At 43.6% G+C, this 20,998-nt stretch overlaps 1 protein-coding gene across 1 annotated transcript in view; it reads left to right on the top strand.

Moving 5' to 3' along the window:
• The first annotated feature begins 7,020 nt into the window (after positions 1–7,020).
• The window catches only part of LOC129695371 (DNA polymerase nu-like), a 71,298-nt gene continuing 57,320 nt past the window's right edge, over positions 7,021–20,998 (top strand). The window contains exon 1 of the mRNA XM_055632260.1: positions 7,021–7,253. Coding sequence (XP_055488235.1) covers positions 7,112–7,253 — 142 coding nt within the window. The 5' untranslated portion in view covers positions 7,021–7,111. The remainder of the gene's footprint in view (positions 7,254–20,998) is intronic.

The following is a 20,998-nucleotide window of genomic DNA, read 5'->3' as shown; positions in this document are numbered from 1 at the left end:
TTGGCATGTTCTGTACTTCTATATGTGTGGACGTACAGAATATTTAACCTGCACCATGCTATAATGCACTGTTCCTGGATGTTGAATACACTCATCGGGCTCCAATAATTTTTTAACAGTTTAGTATGGTGTTAATCTCGCAAAAAATAGCAGGGTGCCCAAACCTACATGCAATACTCCCAACTGTGACCTCACCAACATTTTGTACAACTGTAACAAAGTCCTGAATTCTATACTCAATTCCCTCACTGCTGAAGACCAGTGTGCCAAAAGTCTTCTTCAACACCGTTTCTTCATTTAACACAACTTTCGGGAAACAATATACTTGTTCTAGATCAATCTGCACTCCGATGCTCCCCCGGGCATTACCATTCACTATGATGGTCCTTACCTGCTTTGATTCCCATCTCACAGTTGCCTGAATTAAACTCCCATTTGTACTTGCCCAGCTGATCCCGATAATCTGCTGAGTTACTCCAGCACTCTGTCTACTTGTAAACCAGCATCTGCAGTTCCTTGTGTCTAATGGAAGGAAGTTGTTGCATTCTGAATTCATTATAAACTTCAAATTTGTGAAGTCAGTTGGGAGCTGGTGCTATTTGTTCCAGGCATCAACCCCCCCCCCCCCCCCCCCCCCACTGCCAAATATCCTAGTAGTTATCCATCCAGGTGCAAGCAATGGAAACTGAGCTGTCAGCCAAGGCTGGGTTAATGCCATTTTAATACCCACCTCAAGACCAAGAGAGCTAGCCAGCAAATTCTGGACAAGAATTGCTGACGACAAAAATGTCCTTGTTTCAACAACTTCATGTCTTGAGGTCTTCATATTTTATGTCATTGGTGCCTAGTTCTGCAGGTGGATGGATCTGTGCTGAGCAATGCTGCAAAATTGGCTTTGTTATAGAAGACAGGTCGGTGGTGGGCAGGTGTTGGTGGTTTAGGGATGTCAGACGAGAGGAGTTCTGAAATGATAAGTACAGGAACCTCTGCTGTATCTAACAATTTGTTGAAAATGTAGGTAGTCTGATGAGTTACTTGACAATGCACCAATTTTAATGTTATCTGCAGATTATGAAGAAGGTTTTATAGGAAGGCAGGTACGGGATACTGAGTTGGAAGATCAGCCATGATCATATTGAATGGCGGTGCAGGCTCGAAGGGCCGAATGGCCTACTCCTGCACCTAATTTCTATGTTTCTATGAACTGCGGAAAACTATGGAGAAAATACTCCAAAGACGTACAGGTTTGTAGGTTAATTGGATTGGTGTAAATGTAAATTGTGTGTGTAGGGTAGTGTTAATGTGCAGGGATTACTGGTTGGCATGGACTCAGTGGGCCGAATGACCTGTTTCCCCGCTGTATCTCTAAACTAAAAAACTAAACTTATTTTAACAAAAAGGAATGGGTCGAGATCCTTCAGACCATGTCTCTATCTTTGTGAAGCAGATTGTCAGATGATACAGTATCCGAGAGATCAGCTGCAAATCTGGATGGAGAAACGGTAGATGGAGTTTAATCTGTACAAGTATGAGGTGGTGTATTTTCGAAGGTCAAATGTAAGAAGAAAGTGTACAATAAATGGTAGAACCCTTAACAACAATATTACGGGATCTTGGAATTAGCTCCCTGAAAGTGTCAACCCAAGTAAATAGGGTGGTTAAAAACATCTTTGTCTTTAGTTGGGGGCATTGAGTATAAAGTTGGCAAGTCATAATGCACCTTTATATCATTGGTTAGGCCAAATTTCGAATGATATTCTGCTCTGCTTGCTGCCTTACAGGCAGACTATGGAGTGAGTGTAGTAGTTCACCAGGATGCAAACAGCTGCAGATGCTGGTTTACAAAAAAAGACAAAGTGCTAAAGTAACTCAGCGGGTCAGACATCCTGGAGAAAATTGATACGTCAAAAGGGTTTCTTATCCATGTTCTCCAGAGATGCTACTTGACTTGCTGAGTTACTCAAGCACTTTTTCTCTTTTTCCCACTAGGGTGTTTCCTGAATTGGGGTATATTTGCTATAAGGAGAGATTGGGCAAACCTGGATTGTTTTCTCTGGAGTATTGGAGGCTGTGTGGGTGCCTGATAGAAGTATACAAAATTACGAGGGGCACAGATAAGTTAGATGGCCAGATTTTGTCTCAGGATTGAAATGTCAATTGCTAGAGGGCATAGGTTAAGGTGAGAGAGGGAAAGTTTAAAGGAGATGTACGAGGCATGTTCTTTAGCAGGTGATTGTAGCAGTAGCTCATTGGCTATATTTAAGAGGGAGTTAGATGTGGCTAAAGGGATCAGGGGGTATGGAGAGAAAGCAGGTACAGGATACCGAGTTGGATGATCAGCCATGATCATATTGAATAGCGGTGCAGGCTCGAAGGGCCGAATGGCCTACTCCTGCACATATTTTCTATGTGACTGAAACCCGTTGTCAGAAGTGGAAGTGCACAAAATAGTGATGTTTAAGATGCATTTAGACAGTAATGAACAGGGAGGAATAGATGCAGATTGATATTGTGCAGGCAGGTGGGATTGGTTTTGATTAGATTCATGCACAGGTTTTGTGAGTAGAAGGATCTGCTCCTGTGTTGTACTGTTCAATGTTCTAAGGCTATATTAATGATCCAAAATTGGAAATATTGTGTTGTTGTATCTATTTAATTCCAGTGCCACACCACAAGGTTAAGATGAGACGACTGAAAAATTATATTCCCCTTATTTCTCAGTGCTGCTGCAACTTATCCCTATTCACATGCCCATTAAGTCCCCTTTGATTCTGGTTACTATTATCCTATACAAAATGGTTAATTATAGTAATTACATTACTTATCAGAATGTCACGTAGGAAGCAACAGGAACATATACCAGCAGGAGGGTCTGAAGAAGGGTCTCAACCCGAAACATCACTCATTCGTTCTCTCCAGAGATGCTGCCTGTCCCGCTGACTTACTCCAGCTTTTTGTGTCTATCTTTGGTTTAACCCAGCATTTGCAGTTCCTTCATACACCTGCAGGAAATCCACATAGCCAGGGAGAGAACCTGCAAAGTCTGCACAATCCCGAGGTTCGTATCGTCCAGGTCGCAAGGGATGTAAGGCAGTAGCACCAGCTGTTGTACCACCATGCTGTCATACTGCCCACAAATAGGCCCTCGGCATATGCCAGCCACCAATTACCCATCTACACTAATCACATTAACCAGCATTTGCCTTACAGCACATGGGACCTGAACGATACTGACCTTAGAACTAGATTTTTCAGATCTTTCTCCTGGATATGTGTGAGCTTCCTGCAGGTGTATGCTCCTATTGCATAGTGCATACAATGCTGGTAGGTTGCTGAATTACTGTAAATTACCTCTTTTTGTGTAGTATACTTTGGCATTATAAATGCTCATCTAGCAACTAGGTTCCCGTGATACTAAACCTCTTCACCTGCTTTTGATACTGAGTTGGATGATCAGCCATGATCATTTACTCATTCTTTATTCGGAGAGTGGTAGCGGTGTGGAATGAGCTTCCAGTGGAAGTGGTGTCGGCAGGTTCATTGGTATCATTTAAAAATAAATTGGATAGGCATATGGATGAGAAGGGAATGGAGGATTATGGTATGAGTGCAGGCAGGTGGGACTAAGGGAAAAAAGTTGTTCGGCACGGACTTGTAGGGCCGTGATGGCCTGTTTCCGTGCTGTAATTGTTATATGGTTATATTGAATGGTGGTGCAGGCTCGAAGGGTCGAATGGCCTACTCCTGCACCTATTTTCTATGTTTCTAATTACAGATTCTAACCATCCTACGGGTGTTTATATTCCTCAGATCCCCTCTAAACCTCTTCATCCTAAATCTATGTCCCCTCGATTTTGATATCTGCAACGGAAAAGAGTCTGACTAACTACGCTGTCTTAGAATCTTGTTAATGCCTCCATTGTTGGAACTCGATAGTCGTCCTTGCCTGTGTTGTCTGACTTGATGTCAGGTTTTCCTCACACATGGTGTAAATGCTGGAATTCCCTGCTCAACAGCACTGTGGGCACAGTGGGGGAACCTTCACCAGGACTGCCATGGTGCAGCAAAGTAGTCTGCAACCATTTTGTTGCAGGCAATTAGGGATGGCAATAAACCCTGGCCTTGTCAGGGATGTCCAGATCATATACAAATGACAAATAAACAATCTGCAGATCTAAGCAAATTGGGAAAGGAAGTTGAGTCCAATGACGCCTGAAGAAGGGTCCCAACCTGAAACATCACCTATCCATTTTCTCCAAAGATGCTGCCTGACACGTTGAGTTACTCAGGCACTTTGTGACTATCATTGATATAAAGCAGTATCTGCAGTTCCTTGTTATTATCAATGAATATTTAATGCTACAACTTGTGGTCCAGATCACATTGTCAAAAGGATGCTTAAAGATGATTCTGTAATACCTTATTTGAAGGGGGCAAATTGTAGGCCTTTGGGTACAAGGCAGAAGGTCTCAGACTAATTGTGTAATTCCTTCAAAAGGGATAAATGAGCCTCTCTATATTGTAAAACGTTATAATCTGGAAAGAAAGGTAGCGAGACTGGCTTCCTCACGATTAAACCTTTTTGCCAGGTTATTTCTAATACCTTCCATTCCAAGCTGGAGAATTAGTTAAAAGGCCAGCAGATGATAATGTTTAAATTTAGTCACACTTCTAGGTTGTATGACAGTTCTATTGTGATTGAAACCCTTTGGTCATATAAATGCACTAAAGATTATTTTGTTAGGTACAGGTTAATTATGTATCCTGCTGGCATGTATAAAATAGTAAAACAATTAAACTTGGAAGTCGTGCAACAGAAGGATATTCAGTATTTGTCTTGATCCATGGCAATTTGCCCACATGGCAACAATTCCATAGCAGACGGCAACTCCCTTGCCCGACGCTCATCCCTGGAACATCTGGATTATAAGTATACCTATGTCAGACTCCCATTAATGGCTATAGCTCAACTTCGAACACTGTCCAACCTAAGACACAGCACCATCCGCCCCTGCAACTGGATCCTGGACTTCCTGACATAATATGACGATAGGTGATTAAACATCCTCCGTGATCATTCTCAACATCAGTGCCCCTCAAGGATGCTTCTCAGCCCCTATACGCTCATGACAATTCAGCAAAATTCTGTGCCCACTCCATTAACAATTTTGCAGATGATACCACTGTAGTGGGCCAAATTGTGAGCAATGGTGAGATGGGAGTACAGGAAGGCAATGGAGTACTTGGGAACATAGTGACAAGACAACAACCTCTTTCCAAATGTCAGCAAAATGAAGTAACTGGTCATCTACTTCAGGAAGCAGGGTGCTTAGATGGAAATGGATGAGAACTCCAATTTCCCAAGTGTATATATCACCAATAATTTGTCAGCCAACCACATTGAAGAACTGTAGATACACCTAGATGGACCCATCACAGTCTGGTATGCCAACAACTTTGCTCAAGACAGCAAAAAATTGCAGAGTTATGAAGACAGCCCAGTCCATTGCACAAACCATCCTCCCCGTCCATCGACTCCCTGGGAAAGGACCACTTGCACTCCGGTAATTCTCTTCCCTCTTCAGCCGTGCAGACAATATCAAATCTTGATCCTCCCCACCCAAACTATAGTCCTCATACCCCCTGGGTGCAGATGCGGCATAGACGGAATTGGGAGTAGGGGATAGAGTCCTTACAAGAAGCAGGGTGTGAAGAAGTGCAATCTAGATAGCTATGGGAGATAGTGGGTTTGCAGTAGATGTCTGTCAGTAGTCTGTTGTCTGCGATGGAGATTGTGAGATCTGGAAACGGTAGGGAGATGTCGGAAATGGTCCATGTGAATTTGAGTGCCGGATGGAAATTAGTGGTGAAATGGATGAAGTCAGTGAGTTGTGCATAGGTACAGGAGGTAGCACCAATGCAGTCGTTAATGTAGCGGAGGTAGAGTTTGGGGATAGGGCTACGGTACGCCTCAAACAAGGAATGTTTGACGTACCCTACAAAGAGGCAGGCATAGCTGGGGCCCATGCGCATGCCCGTAGCTACGCCTTGGATTAGGAGGAATTGGGAAGAGTCAAAGGAAACGTTGTTGAATGTAAGGACCAGCGGGGGAGAGTATTAGCAGACGGAGATTGGTTGGTTCTGTGGTCGAGGAAGATAATTTTTACTAGAACATATAACATAGAACTTAAGTCAGTACAGCAGAAGAACAGGCCCTTTGACCTACAATGTCTGAGCCGACCATGAGGCCAAGATCGACTCTTATCTGCCTATACATAATCCCAAACAAAAATTACATATTTGTTGGTGTCTGTCTGTTAATAAATACACAGTGTTCGGGAGAAGACAATCCAAATCTGTCCAAACGTTCCATGTAACTAATACCCCTTAATCCAGGCATCATTCAGGTAAACTTCTGCACCATTTTCAAAGCCTGCACATCCTTCCTGTAATGGGGAAACGCGAACTACACGTAATGTTCAAATCTTTTCTAGGATGGAATAGTTAAATATGTTAACATGTTTAGACATATTTTCCAATCTTTAGAGACGATAGTTCGGGAAGTACTCTATATAGCATGAATGTAATAGAGATTTTAAAATAACAATCACAAATATCTTGGAATGATTGTTTGAATTAAATCAAGTTGTAAAGTTTGAATGTGATTTTCAATAGTGAAACTATTGTAAATAAAATTAATGCAGTACTTGAATTTTTCTAAGAGTATAAAACATTCTGCTGAACACAGAGTACTTTAATTGACAATTTTATAAAATCCTCAACTCGGCTTGCTCAGCAAGGCCAAAAATTCACCCTTTCATTTAATTCACATTGTTTATTACTAACTATTAAAACAACAAGATTGTAAATAAATTATCATGAACAGATTATGTTTGATTTGCTAATAAAAACATGGTCAAAAATTAATGACTTAATATTAATGAAGAAATCATGCCATGGAGATGCATGATAAGAAATGGAAGGTGCATTTGCAGAACATTAATGTATTCTACTCTATAATGTAGACTCACATATAAAGGAATTATATGAATCCGAATACAGAAAGGATTTACACTTTCTTTTTCTGTTTGGTTAGCATTCAAGAATTGAGATGGAGCAAAGAGAGTCTCATAGTTGGTATGCTGGACTGGAACTTTACCACAAACAATTATCTACACACGCTCAACAGATAATGAAAGCCATTCGATCTGAGCATACGAGGAGAATGCAAAAGTCAGGAGAAAGCAAATGCTGTGAGTTGTCTAGGTCCTCACGGACACCCCAATCTGGTATTTGCAGCAACATACTGTATAAACAGCATAAACATCCTATTAAATTTAAATCTTGAACAAGTTACACTACCCCAGAGTATCCAGTGTTCTGATTTAGTAGAGACATAAGGAACTGCAGATGCTGGAATCTTGAGCAGAACACAAAGTGCTGGAGGAACTCAGCCAGTTAGGTGTCATCTGTGGAGGGAATGGGCAGGTCACATTGTGTCGGGACCCCTCTTCAGATTCCAGCGACTGCAGTTTCTTGTGCCTCCATTGGCCTGTTAGGTAGTTGATTTTAGTTCTAAATATTTATTTTGTGGCAAGAGGAAATTGTAATATTTAAACCCTATATTGAATTAACCCAGATTGAGTGTAAACCGGTTTTTATGCAGGTCTTTATATTTTTAGAGTCTGAAGAAGGGTCTGGAGCCGAATGTTGACTGTCTATCGCCTCCTAAGATGTTACCTGACCCGCTGAGTTCACCCAGCAATTTGTGTTTTGTCCTGATGTAGTAGATTGCCTAAGCATCACTTTTTGGGGTCTGCACGTGATGTGGTTTGTTTTTGGTCAGTTGCTTGTGTCAAGACCATGTAAGCACAAGTCTTTCTGATACTTCCTGATGCAGCAATGCATGAGTCAGATGAAGACCCAGCTGTGAGCACATAATTAAGACTGGCACTCCAGTGCAGAACTACACTGTTGAAAATAGCGTGCTTATGAGGAGCTAACAAAAATATATTGAAGAATGTTAATGGCTCTGTGGTACAATTTGGAACGAAAAAGAAAACTAATGTCTGGGGGGTGGTATTTCTCAGTTTTGGAGTCAGAGAGGCTAGCAGCATAGAAATGGCCCAACTCGAGCATGCTGATCAAGATGCCCCATTTAACCTAGTACATTTTCCTGTGTTTGGCCCATAACCCTCTAAACCTTTCCTGTTCCGATGTAAAATGCAGTTATCGTATCTGATACAAATACCTCCTCTGGTAGCTCATTCTATATACCTACCACCCTCTGAGTGAAAATGTTGCCCCTCAGGTTTCTTTTAAATCTTTCCCCTCTCACCTTAAACCTCTTGTTTTTGATTCCTCCACTCTGGGGGGGGGGGGGGGGGGGGGGGGAACAATTACAGAGTGCAATCACCCTATTTATTTACCTCATATATTTATACACTTCTATAAGATCACCACTTGGCCTCCTGCACTCACTCCACAGAATAAAGTCCAATCGTGCCCAACTTCTCCCTATAGCTCAGGCCCTCGAGTCCTGGCAACATCTTCATAAGTCATGTCTACTATTTCTAGATTAATGACATCTATCCTGTAACAAGTTGTCCAAAATACTCCAAATGAACATCCTTGTGAACATCTTGTACAATACATCCAAACTCTGGCTGATGATAGCTAACGTACTGAAAGCCTTCCTGAGCCACCCTATCTACCTGTGACACCACTTTCAAGGAACTATGCATTTGCATTCCTAGATACCTGTGCTGGGCCCTGGTTTGACTTTGCACTTATTTCATTAAACTCCATTAGACATAAACTCAATCCACTTGCCCAACAGATCAAGATCCTGTTGTAATATATGATAACCATCCTCATTGACAATGATACAACTCACTTTAGTGTCATCAGTAGACATATTAATCATGTCTTCAACATTCTCAGAATTAACCATCCCCATCAAAAAAAGTACAGATTTAATTTTCAATTCCCTCATTTCATATTGTTATTAGTTTATGGACTACCCCAACATTGGCAAAATGTTTCCTGCCTCTAGCGTGTCCAATCTCTTAATAATCTTATATATTTCATTAATATCTCCTCTCATCCTTCTAAATTCCAGTGTATACAAGCCCAGTCACTCCATTCTTTCAACATATGACCCGGGAATTAACCTCGTGAACCTACGCTGCACTCCCTCAATAGTAAGAATGTCCTTCCTCAAATTTGGAGACCAAAACGGCTCACAATACTCCAGGTGTGGTCTCACTAGGGCCCTGTACGACTGCAGAAGGACCTCTTTGCTCCTATACTCAACTTATCTTGTTATGAAGGCCAACATGCCATTAAATGTCTTCACTGCCTGCTGTACCTGCATGCTTGCTTTCAGTGACTGATGAACAAGGACACCCAGATCTTGTTGTACTTCACCTTTTCCTAACTTGACACCATTCAGATAATAATCCCCCTTCCTGTTCTTGCCACCAAAGTGGAAAACCTCACATTTATCCACATTAAACTGCACCTGCCTTGCATCTGCCCACTCACCCAACCTATCCAAGTCACCCTGCATCCTCATAGCATCATCCTCACAGTTCACACTGTCACCCAGCTTTGTGTCATCTGTAAACTTGCTAATGTTACTTTTAAACCCTTCATTTTAATCATTAATGTATTTTGTTAATAGCTGTGTTCCAGTACCGAGCCTTGCGGAACCCTATTAGTCACTGCCTGCCATTCTGAAAGGGACACATTAATCCCTACTCTTTGTTTCTTATCTGCCAACCAATTTTCTACCCATGTCAGTACCCTACCCACAATACATGTGTTCTAATTTTGTCCACTAATCTCCTATGTGGGACCTTATCAAAAGCTTTCTGAAAGTCCAGGTACACTACATCCACTGGCTCTCCCATGCCCATTTTCCAGTTACATCCTCAAAAAATTCCAGAAGATTAGTCAAGCATGATTTCCCCTTCGTAAATCCATGCTGACTCGGACTGATCCTGTTACTGCTATCCAAATGTGCTGCTATTTCATCTTTTATAATTGAATCCAGCTTCTTCCCCATCACCAATGTCAGGCTAACTGGTCTATAATTCCCTGTTTTCTCTCTCCCCCCTTTCTTAAAAAGTGGGATAACATTAGCTACCCTCCAATCCTGAATCTATAGAACATTGGAAAATGATCACCAATACATTTCTAGAACCACTTCCTGGTGTACCCTGGGATGCAGACCATCAGGCCCTGGGGATTTATCAGCCTTCAGTACCATCAGTCACACCATTTCCTGCCTAATGTGAATTTCCTTCAGTTCCTCCATCACCCTCGGTCCTCTGGCCACTAGTTCATCTGGGAGATTGTTTGTGTCTTCCTTAGTGAAGACAGACCCAAAGTATCTGTTCAACTCGTCTGCCATTTCCTTGTTCCCCATAATAAATTCACCTGTTTCTGTCTGCAAGGGTCCAACTTTGGTCTTAACTATTTTTTTTCCTCTTCACATACCTAAAGAAGCTTTTACTATCCTCCTTTATATTCTTGGCTAGCTTACCTTCGTACCTCATCTTTTCTCCCCGTATTGTAGGTATGTTACAAAACCTACCTGAATCGCCATTGGGAATCTGCCCTCAGCCAGGTCCGCGATTTTGGCGCTGTTTGGAGGGGGCGGGTTTAAAACGCGATTTTTACTAGGCTGTACTAATCGCAGATGTTCAGCCTAGTAAATCATTAACGAAAAATCGCTGCAAGACCCGGTCGCAAAAGGTATTATTAGTTTTATAGGCCTCGATAATATAGTTATAATAGTTTAAAATTACTGTCTCATTCCGCAACCTCTCGCAGCCCCAGGGTTTTATAAAGCAAACAATTAAAGGTATGTACCTTATTTTTACATTAAATGGGGCATATATATAACCCTATATATCAAGTTATCTATAGCGAGTAGTTCATTTTGGGCTTTTTATATCCCGCAGTATTTTTCTCGGCATTTGAGGGCACTAATCCAGCGCGATATCAACGTTCTAAACCAGCGCGTTCCACATGAACCCACTAGAAAGCCGATTTAAATTGGCATTTATTTACAGCAATTGAACACTAAATTCCTTCCATTTGGCCTATAAATTAATGTAAATTAGATATAAAAATCATGTTATATTGTGAATTATTTGTGAATAATCTTTGGACACTTGGGCTATTTAAAAATGTTAATCTTTCCTTAAGAAATGGGCTATTGACTATCCAAGATCACAGCTTTTTTGTAATGTCCATTGAAAATCAATAGGGAACAAGATGCTAATTTCCGAGTATGAAAATGGCCATAACTTTTTTAATACTTGAGATATGAAAGTGAATTTGGTGTCAAATTAAACTTATTGTTATGCTTTATCTGATGGGATAAATTGCAGACTTGATTTTTAAAATCTCAAAATTTTGTAACATTGCTACGTATTGTCTTTTTAGTTATCTTCTGTTGCTCTTTAATAATTTCCCAATCCTCTGGCTTCCCGCTCATCTTTGCTATGTTATACCTCTTCTCTTTTATTTTTATATTGTCCTTGACTTCCCTTGTCAGCCACGGTCACCTCTTACTCCCTTAGAATCTATCTTCCTCTTTGGAATGAACTGCCCCTGCACCTTCTGCATTATTCCCAGAAATACCTACCATTGTTGTTCCACTGTCATCCCTGTTAGGGTCTTTTTCCAGTCAACTTTGGCCAGCTCCTCCCTCATGGCTCCATAGTCCCCTTTGCTCAACTGTAATATTGACACTTCCGATTTCCCCTTCTCAAGTTGTAGATTTTACTTCGGAGTCACGTGAGTGACTACATGAATACCCCGCCAGCACGCATGCACGACATAGTGTCTCACGCATTGCAACAGCGACGGGCAGGGGAAGAGCTCTCCCGCGGCAACGTTTAAAACGGGACCTGCAGGTAAGTTAATCTTATTCTGAGGTCGTTTGTTTCTTGCCCTTGCTGTGTTTTGCGTTGCAGCATCTATGGACAAGGGAAAGAAAATGAAGAGGGTCGCATCCCGTGTGACTGCGGTGGACCGGGAAGGTTCCGGCAGTTGGGGGCGACCGACGGCACCTGGACCGCATTCCCTGCGGTCCACAGTCACCGACTTAAATCTTGCTCAGCCGAATCCAACGCTGCGAGCTGCTCAACCCAAAACCGTGCAGCGGGTTGGAGGCAAGGCGAAGCAAAAGTCGGTCCGGCCAATAGACTCGGACGAGTCCGGCCAGGAAGACGCGCTGCCCGAGAGCAGCAGAGGTGACTGTCTATGTGGACCGGTTGATGGACCAGATGCTCCAGCGTGACTTGCTCCAGGAGATGGAGCAAGTTCACCATGGGAGTCCTCGCACTCTCACAACAGTACCGTATCCGGCGCTGTCCATCGCATCTCCCTCGACAGAGGGGAGCGTTGGGGGCCAGGGCTGGGCTGGTCTGGAAGAGGGGATCATGGCTGAAGGTACCGGCAATGTGCTGGGGGTGCAGAACCAGGAAGAGCTGCTGGGAGTGGTCACCAAGTTTGCAGTACCACCGTATTCGGGACAACCATTGCAAACCAAACTGGCGGCCAGCATAGACTACCTGTCCTTCCACCCTCTGCAGGAACAGGTAGTCAACGACACAATGGAAAAATACATACCTCCCGAGAACTGTATCTCGTTAAATGTACCCGCCGTCAACAGTCAAATCTGGGGGTATATCGGGATGGGCATAAAGGCTCAGGAAGTGAAACTTCAGAAGATCTTAAAACTTCTGACTTTGGGCATAACGTCTTACGCTCGTTCCGTTGATGGTGCTGAAATGACGGACAATCAGCAGGACACACTGGCATTACTATGTAATACCCAGTACGGAATAAACTGCTTGAGAAAGAACGCTAACAAACTTGCCCTCAACCCCAAATTCGCAGGGTTGTGCAAATCAGCTACAGCACAACCGCAGATACTGGTGTTTGGAGAACACTTGTCTAAACAAATGAAAGAACTCGATGAAGAGTCTAAAGCCATTGGGCTTATGAGGGCAGCCGCAGGAACGAGCAAAACCACACACCCCAGATGGCAGCACCCCTATGCATCCACCAGCAGGCATCAACACCTGGTGAAAGCATGAGGGCCACACAGCAACCACAAAGGTTTTTTTTAGGCCAAGGCCCAGAGCGGCCCTCATGGAAAATGCGCCAACCCCACACTCCGGCACCTCGACCGCTGAAGAGGCAGAAGCCGAAGAGATGAACGTACCACCGGTAACCATGGAGGTGGGTGGGTCTGGATCCTTCCAGAACATAAAAGGTGTAGGTCCTGTATTAACAGGGGGACGGTTACACTTGTTTTGGGAAGCATGGCGGACTATTACAACTAATAAATATATAGTACAAAGTATTCAGGGATACAAAATTGATTTCATCCAAAAAGGTATGCCACCAGTTCAACATGTACCTAACAGGGAGTTTGTACTCTCACAACAGGAGAAGTTGGAAGGACGTGCAGAACTGGTGAGGTTACATGCTAAAGGAGTTATAGAGAGGACGGCGCATGACTCTCTGGAATTTGTATCAAACATCTTTACCAAGAAAGATGGTGGATGTCGCATCATCATTGGCTTAACTAGACTGAATACTTTTGTTGAGTATATTCATTTCAAAATGGAAACATTTGTTACTGCCAAACAATTTGTTTCCGAAGGATACTTCATGGCATGCATCGATCTAAAAGATGCATACTATTCAGTTCCCATACACAAGGATCATCATCGATACCTTTTTTTAACTGGATGGGGCAATTATGGCAGTATACAACGTTGTCTAATGGTTTAACATCAGCCCCTGGACTATTTACCAAGATATTGAAACCAGCCTTGGCAATACTAAGGAAACAAAAACATATTGTCATGGCATATCTTGATGATATTTTGATTGTGGGGAAAACCCTGGAATTAGCTAAATCAGCGATTTTAGCTACCAAGCATTTGTTTGAAACACTGGGGTTTATCATCCATCCAGATAAATCTAAGTTGAAAGCATCCACAACTATGGACTATCTGGGATTCACAATTAACTCTATCCACATGTCTGTAACATTGCCAAAGAACAAAGCAGCAGACTTGGTGGAAGCCTGCAACAAATTGATTGTAACTAATCAACCATCTATTCGACAGGTGGCAAGAGTAATTGGGAAACTAGTAGCAGCATTTCCAGCTACTCAGTTTGGACCTTTGCATTACCAAAATCTACAAAGGGCAAAGGTGCAAGAGCTAAAACAACATGCAGGTCATTTTGATTGACCTATGCAATTACCAGCCAAAGCAATTTTGGAGTTACAATGGTGGAAGGAAAATATTTGGCATAGTTCCAGCCCCATCATTATCAGTAACCCATCATTCACATTACAAACGGATGCCAGCGCTCATGGCTGGGGAGCAACTAACACTATGTCCAGTCATGAAAATTTAATGACAACACTGAATGGATATTAAACCACTAAGTATTTGCTGATATTACTACGCGGTATGGTACACCTGATATCGATCTCTTTGCATCTAGACTGGATCACCAGTTGCCAACATATGTCGCCTGGGAACCAGACCCTGGGGCAGCAGCGATGGATGCCTTTTCGCTGAATTGGGCAAAATTGTTTTTCTATGCCTTTCCCCCCCTTCTGCCTCATCAGTCGGATCCTACGTAAAATACAAATGGACTCAGCTTCAGGTATTTTGGTAGTACCCGATTGGCCTACACAGCCATGGTTCCCTGTGGTCCTCGACGTGGTCTCTGAACTGTATATGACCATCACTAAAAGACCAGATCTTTTGGTCCATCCTGTTACGGGCGAGAGTCATCCGTGCCATGACAGGATAAATCTGTTGGCTTGCAGAATCTGAAAAGACCTTTGCTGGATCTGGGACTGACGGACAGGACCATGAACACGATCACGGCGGCCTATCGAGAGTCAACTAAGAAGCAATACCTCTCCAGCATTCGGAAATGGGAATCATACTGCTCAAGGACTGGTGTAGCATACAATACAGCTACAGTCACCAACGTCCTGGAGTTCCTATCCAGCCTTCACTTTGATGAAGGACTGAGTTACAGCGCTATTAATAGTGCTAGGAGTGCTCTGTCAGCATACTTGTGGCAGGCACTGGGATAGCAGTCCATGGGATCCCACCCTCTAGTTGCCAAACTTATGAGGGGGATTTACAACACCAACCCTCCCAGACCGAGATACTCCCAGATATGGGATGTCATTGTTGTACTGACATTGCCAAGGGGATGGTCACCAGCAATGTCCCTGTCCCTGGAACAGCTCACACTAAAAACAGTAATGCTGATGGCATTGGTCTCAGCTCAAAGGGTCCAGTCCCTACACAAATTAAGATTGGACGATATGAAAGTATCAACAGACAAGATAACCTTCCGGATCTTGGAGTTGGTAAAACAAAGTAGACCAGGAACATCGGGATTAAATTTGGAATTCCGGGCATACCCATCTGATCCCCGTCTGTGTGTTATGACACACCTACAGCTATACCTTAAGATTACATAAACCTTAAGAGGAAGCGAATTGGCGCTATGGGTTAGCTTTAAACAGCCTCATGGCCGAGTGTCAGCACAGACCATCTCTAGATGGCTGAGACAGGTTCTGGGAGCTGCTGAGGTGGATACTGACATTTTAAAATCTCATTCCACCAGGGCAGCCGCAACATCGGCCGCTAGAATCATGGAGGTGCCAATGGACTATATCCTGGCAACAGCAGGATGGTCCAGGGAGAAGACCTTCCAAATCTTTTGTAATAAGCCGATTGCCAAACCTGCAGTGTTTGCAGAAACTATGTTAAGTTCTGTAATATAATTTAGCCCGAGGGAGCATTATTTTCTTTGTTAAAATAAATCGTTATTGTTTCAAATTTTGATTCATGTCTGAATACGATAACATACTTCCTCCCTTGGATGACTTCGGCAGTGAGCGAAGCATGGATTTGTTCCATGGCAATTAAAATCACAGATCTATAAGATCTTCACGTAGTCACTCACGTGACTCCGAAGTAAAATAGTAAGATTAAACGAGAACTTACCAGTTTGAAGTTTGATCTTTATTTCATGAGGAGTTACATTGAGGGAATACGTGCCCTCCACGCCCACCCTCTATTATAAAGGTCAACTGGTATCCTAGTTCATCATATCTTACTATGTTTATTTCACTTACTATTACTGTGATTTCACACCGCTGCTTTGAAGAATTTCGCGCATGCGTGCTGGCGGGGTCTTCACGTATTCCCTCAATGTAACTCCTCATAAAATAAAGATCAAACTTCAAACTGGTAAGTTCTCGTTTAATCTTACCATTAAAACTTATCATATTATGGTCACTACCTCCTAATGACTCATTTACCTCGAGTTCCCTTATCAAATCTGGTTCATTAAACAACACTAAATCCAGAATTGCCTTCTCCGTGTTAGGCTCCACCACAAGCTGCTCTAAGAATCCATCTTGGAGCACTCCACAAACTCACTTTCTTGGGGTTCGGTACCAACCTGATTTTCCCAGTCTACCTGCATGTTGAAATCTCCCATAACTACTGTAGCATTACCTTTGCGACATGCCAATTTTAACTGTTGATTCAACTTGCACGCATTCTCCAGGTTACTGTTTGGGGGCCTGTAGATAACTCCCATTAGGGTCTTTTTGCCCGTACAATTCCTCAGCTCTATCCATACTGACTCTACATCTCCTGATTTTATGTCACCCCTCGCAAGGGACTGAATTTGATTCCTTACCTCACCCCCTCTGCCCACCTGTCTGTCTTTTCGATAGGACGTATAGCCCTGAATATTCAGTTCCCAGCCCTGGTCCTCGCAGCCATTTCTCTGTAATTCTCAGAACATCATACTTGCCAATTTCTAACTGAGCCTCAAGCTAATCCGCTTTATTCCTTATACTTTGTGCATTCATATATAGAAACATAGAAAATAGGTGCAGAGTAGGCCATTCAGCCCTTCGAGCCTGCACCGCCATTCAATATGATCATGGCTGATCATCCAACTCAGTATCCTGTACCTGCCTCTCTCCATACCCCCTGATCCCTTTAGCCACAAGGGCCACATCTAACTCCCTCTTAAATATAGCCAATGAACTGGCCTCAACTACCTTCTGTGGCAGAGAGTTCCAGAGATTCACCACTCTCTGTGTGAAAAATGTTTTTCTCATCTCGGTCCTAAAGGATTTCCCCTTTATCCTTAAACTGTGACCCCCTTGTCCTGGACTTCCCTAACATCGGGAACAATCTTCCTGCATCTAGCCCGTCCAACCCCTTAAGAATTTTGTAAGTTTCTATATGATCCCCCCTCAATCTTCTAAATTCTAGCGAGTACAAGACGAGTCTATCCAGTCTTTCTTCATATGAAAGTCCTGACATCCCAGGATGTAATACTTTATAATATTATAATATTTGTAATATAATACTTTAAATCCATTAATCACCTCACCTTTCACATTGATTCCTATTTCACTTGGCCCTACTCTCCTATCCCTTCGTGAGCTTTCTGCCCCCTTAATTCTGGTGTCTTTCTTAACTTTTCCTATACACTCTTTCCCTTTAACTCCATCCTTGTATTTCCAATTTGTCTCCTCCCCCCACTATTTAGTTTAATCCCACCCGTGTAGCAGTGGCAAACCTGCCTACCAGAATACTGGTCCCCCGCCTGTTAAGGTGCAACCCGTCCCTTTTGTACAATTCACCATTACCCCAAAACAGATCCCAGTGGTCTAAGAATCTAAATCCCTGCTCCCTGCACCAGCTACTCAGCCATTCATATCCGCTATCTCTCTGTTCCTGTCCTCACCAGCACGAGGAACTAGAAGCAAACCGGAGATAACCACCCTGGGTGTCCTGCTTTTCAGCCTTCTTCCGAGCTCTCTGAGGGCACGCTGCAGAATGTCTTTCCCTCCCGAAGTCTTTTATGCCGACATGCACTACCACTTCCGGCTGCTCACCCTCACCCTTGATGATGCTCTGCAATCGGTCCGTGACGTCCTGGGTCCTGGCACCAGGAAGGCAACACAATATCCTTGAATCCCGGCTGTTGCCTCAGAAACCCCAGTCTGTACCTCTCACGATGGAGTCCCCGACTATCACGGCTCTGCCTGATGTCTGTCTCTTCGGCTTTGCTTCAGCACCACGGTTTGACTCGCAGACCTGTCCTCCGCTCAGAATGGCAGTGTCTTACTGTCTCGACAGCTTCCAAGCTTCCAAACATGTTTTCAAGAGGTACATCCTCCGGGGTCTCCTGTACTCCAAGCTTCCTTCCCTTCCTCATCATCACCCACCTTCTCTCTTCTGGTACCTTCGGTGTAACGATCTCGCTGTAGGTCCTGTTCAGGAAACTCTCGTTTTCCTGGATTATCCCGAGGTCATCCAGTTGACTCTACAGTGCCCCAACACGGTCCTTCAGGAGCTGAATCTGGACACACTTTCCACAGTTGTAGCAGCCAGAGGAACTAACAGTGTCCCTGACCTCCCATATGCTGCAAGCATCACACTGAATCAGCTTACCTGTCATTTCTTCACTGTGCCTCTCCAACTTTTGGCGTTGTCTCCTCACCTCGGCCTCCTTGCCGAAGAACCTCGAGCCAAAGACTCGCACTTTTCTCACAAGGCACTTCCCTTGACAAGGCCGCTCCCATAGAGCAAACCTTGCTAATATTGGCTGATAAATTGACTAATTTTATAATTTACCGATTTGCCAATTAAATTCCTCAGCCAATCATAGCACTCACTCCTTTACCTGCCGCTCCTCTGCCGACCTTGAAGGCATGTGTTGCAGGCTGGCCATGAGTTACCAAGTTCCGGCACCATCTTGCAACTTCCAAGTCTGAAAAGTCCAATCTTGGCCCAAGGAGATATGTAGTTTCTTATTGTCTCATTTTAAGGCCCGGTGTCCCGGCGGCACTGGATCGATGAAGTAAAGCTCTGCCTGGCCCAGCACGATGCCGTCAGCTCCTTCCACTTCCGATTCGTGCAGCTACCGCAGGCTGTGCTTGATCCACTCGCGCACCCGCCTCCCGCAGCCGCAGCTGCCTCCGCCAACACCAGTACCCGTGACCCCTGCAAACGTGGTGTCCATCGCTTCCAGCATAGGGGATAGTCTTGCTGATGCGTATACAAGAAATGTGTTCCACTGTACACGTGACAATAAAGAAACGACCCATTGAACCGTTCCAGCAGACGCCCCTCCACTGCCATGCCCCGAGGTCTCCATGTCCCCTTTTGCCGAGCCGATCGTGGAACTCTCGGATACTCTCGGAGGGCTCAGAGGGACTAAGTTCACTGATGTTTCACAGCCAACGTTCCCCTTCACTTTCAAACACTGCCGTCTTGGTGAACATTTGTCCAGGTGAATTGTTAAGTTTAACCAGAGAAACCGAGAATGACAAATTGTTCGGAAAATATTTTCCTAATGTTGAGTGTACAACTCACCAAGCAGCGATGTAAACTGGGTATGAATGTCTGGGAAACTGGTTCAATGGTTCAATCGCACTTCATTGTCACATGTGCTACGACACTGAATTATTATTTTTTTGCATACAATTCAGTAAAATCTAACTGTAGGGCGGCATGGTGGTGTAGTGGTACCTGAGACCCATGTTCGATCCTGACTATGGGTTCTGTCTGTACGGAGTTTGTATGTTCTCTCTGTGACCAACATGGATTTTCTCAGTGATCTTCAGCTTCCTCCCACACTCCAAAGATGCACAGGTTTGTAGGTTGATTGGCTTGGTATGAATGTAAAATTCAAGCCACACCCAAGCCATCATTTTCAGTAAGTGGTGTCTTTCAACTTCAAGCCACACCCAAGCCACCATTTGCAGTTAGTGCCTTTTAACTTCAAGCCGAAGCAACCAAGTCACCATTTGCAGTAATAGTGCCTTTCAACTTCAAGCCAAAGCAACCAAGCCACCATTTGCTGTAATAGTGCCTTTCAACTTCATGCCACCATTTGCAGTAAGTAATGCCTTTCAACTTCAAGCCAACGCACCCACGCCCCACCATTTGCAGTAAGTAATGCCTTTCAACTTCAAGCCACACCCACGCCCCCATTTGCAGGAAGTAGTGCCTTTCAACTTCAAGCCAAAACAACCAATCCACCATTTGCAGTAAGTAGTGCATTTCAACTTCATGCCACCATTTGCAGTAAGTGGTGTCTTTCAACTTCAAGCCACACCCAAGCCACCATTTGCAGTAAGTAGTGCCTTTCAACTTCAAGCCAAAGCAACCAAGCCACCATTTGCAGTAATAGTGCCTTTCAACTTCAAGCCAATGCACCCACACCCCCCATTTGCAGGAAGTAGTGCCTTTCAACTTCAAGCCACAATTTGCAGTAAGTAGTGCCTTTCAACTTCAAGTCAAAGCTCCCAAGCCACCATTTGCAGTAATAGTGCCTTTCAACTTCAAGCCAAAGCAACCAATCCACCATTTGCAGTAAGTAGTGCCTTTCAACTTCATGCCACCATTTGCAGTAAGTGGTGTCTTTCAACTTCAAGCCACACCCAAGCCACCATTTGCAGTAATAGTGCTTTTCAACTTCAAGCCAAAGCAACCAAGCCACCATTTGCAGTAAGTAGTGCCTTTCAACTTCAAGTCAAAGCTCCCAAGCCACCATTTGCAGTAATAGTGCCTTTCAACTTCAAGCCAAAGCTCCCATGCCACCATTTGCAGTAATAGTGCCTTTCAACTTCATGCTACCATTTGCAGTAAGTAGTACCTTTCAATTTCAAGACACACCCAAGCCAAGCCAACCAGGGATGGGGTGGGGGGGGGAGGGGGGGAGGCGCTTTCTGGAGCGCTGGTATGAACCATTTTAGAACCAATAGACATTCTTTGCAAGCTTTAGAACCAATAGAGACACTTTTTGCAAGCTTTAGAACCAATAGACATATTTTTGCAAGCTTTAGAACCAATTTTTTGCAAGCTTTCGAACCAATAGACATTTTTTT

The sequence above is a fragment of the Leucoraja erinacea genome, chromosome 3, assembly GCF_028641065.1.
Source record: "Leucoraja erinacea ecotype New England chromosome 3, Leri_hhj_1, whole genome shotgun sequence".
NCBI lineage: Eukaryota > Metazoa > Chordata > Chondrichthyes > Rajiformes > Rajidae > Leucoraja > Leucoraja erinaceus.
This window is presented reverse-complemented; position numbering and strand designations above follow the sequence as displayed.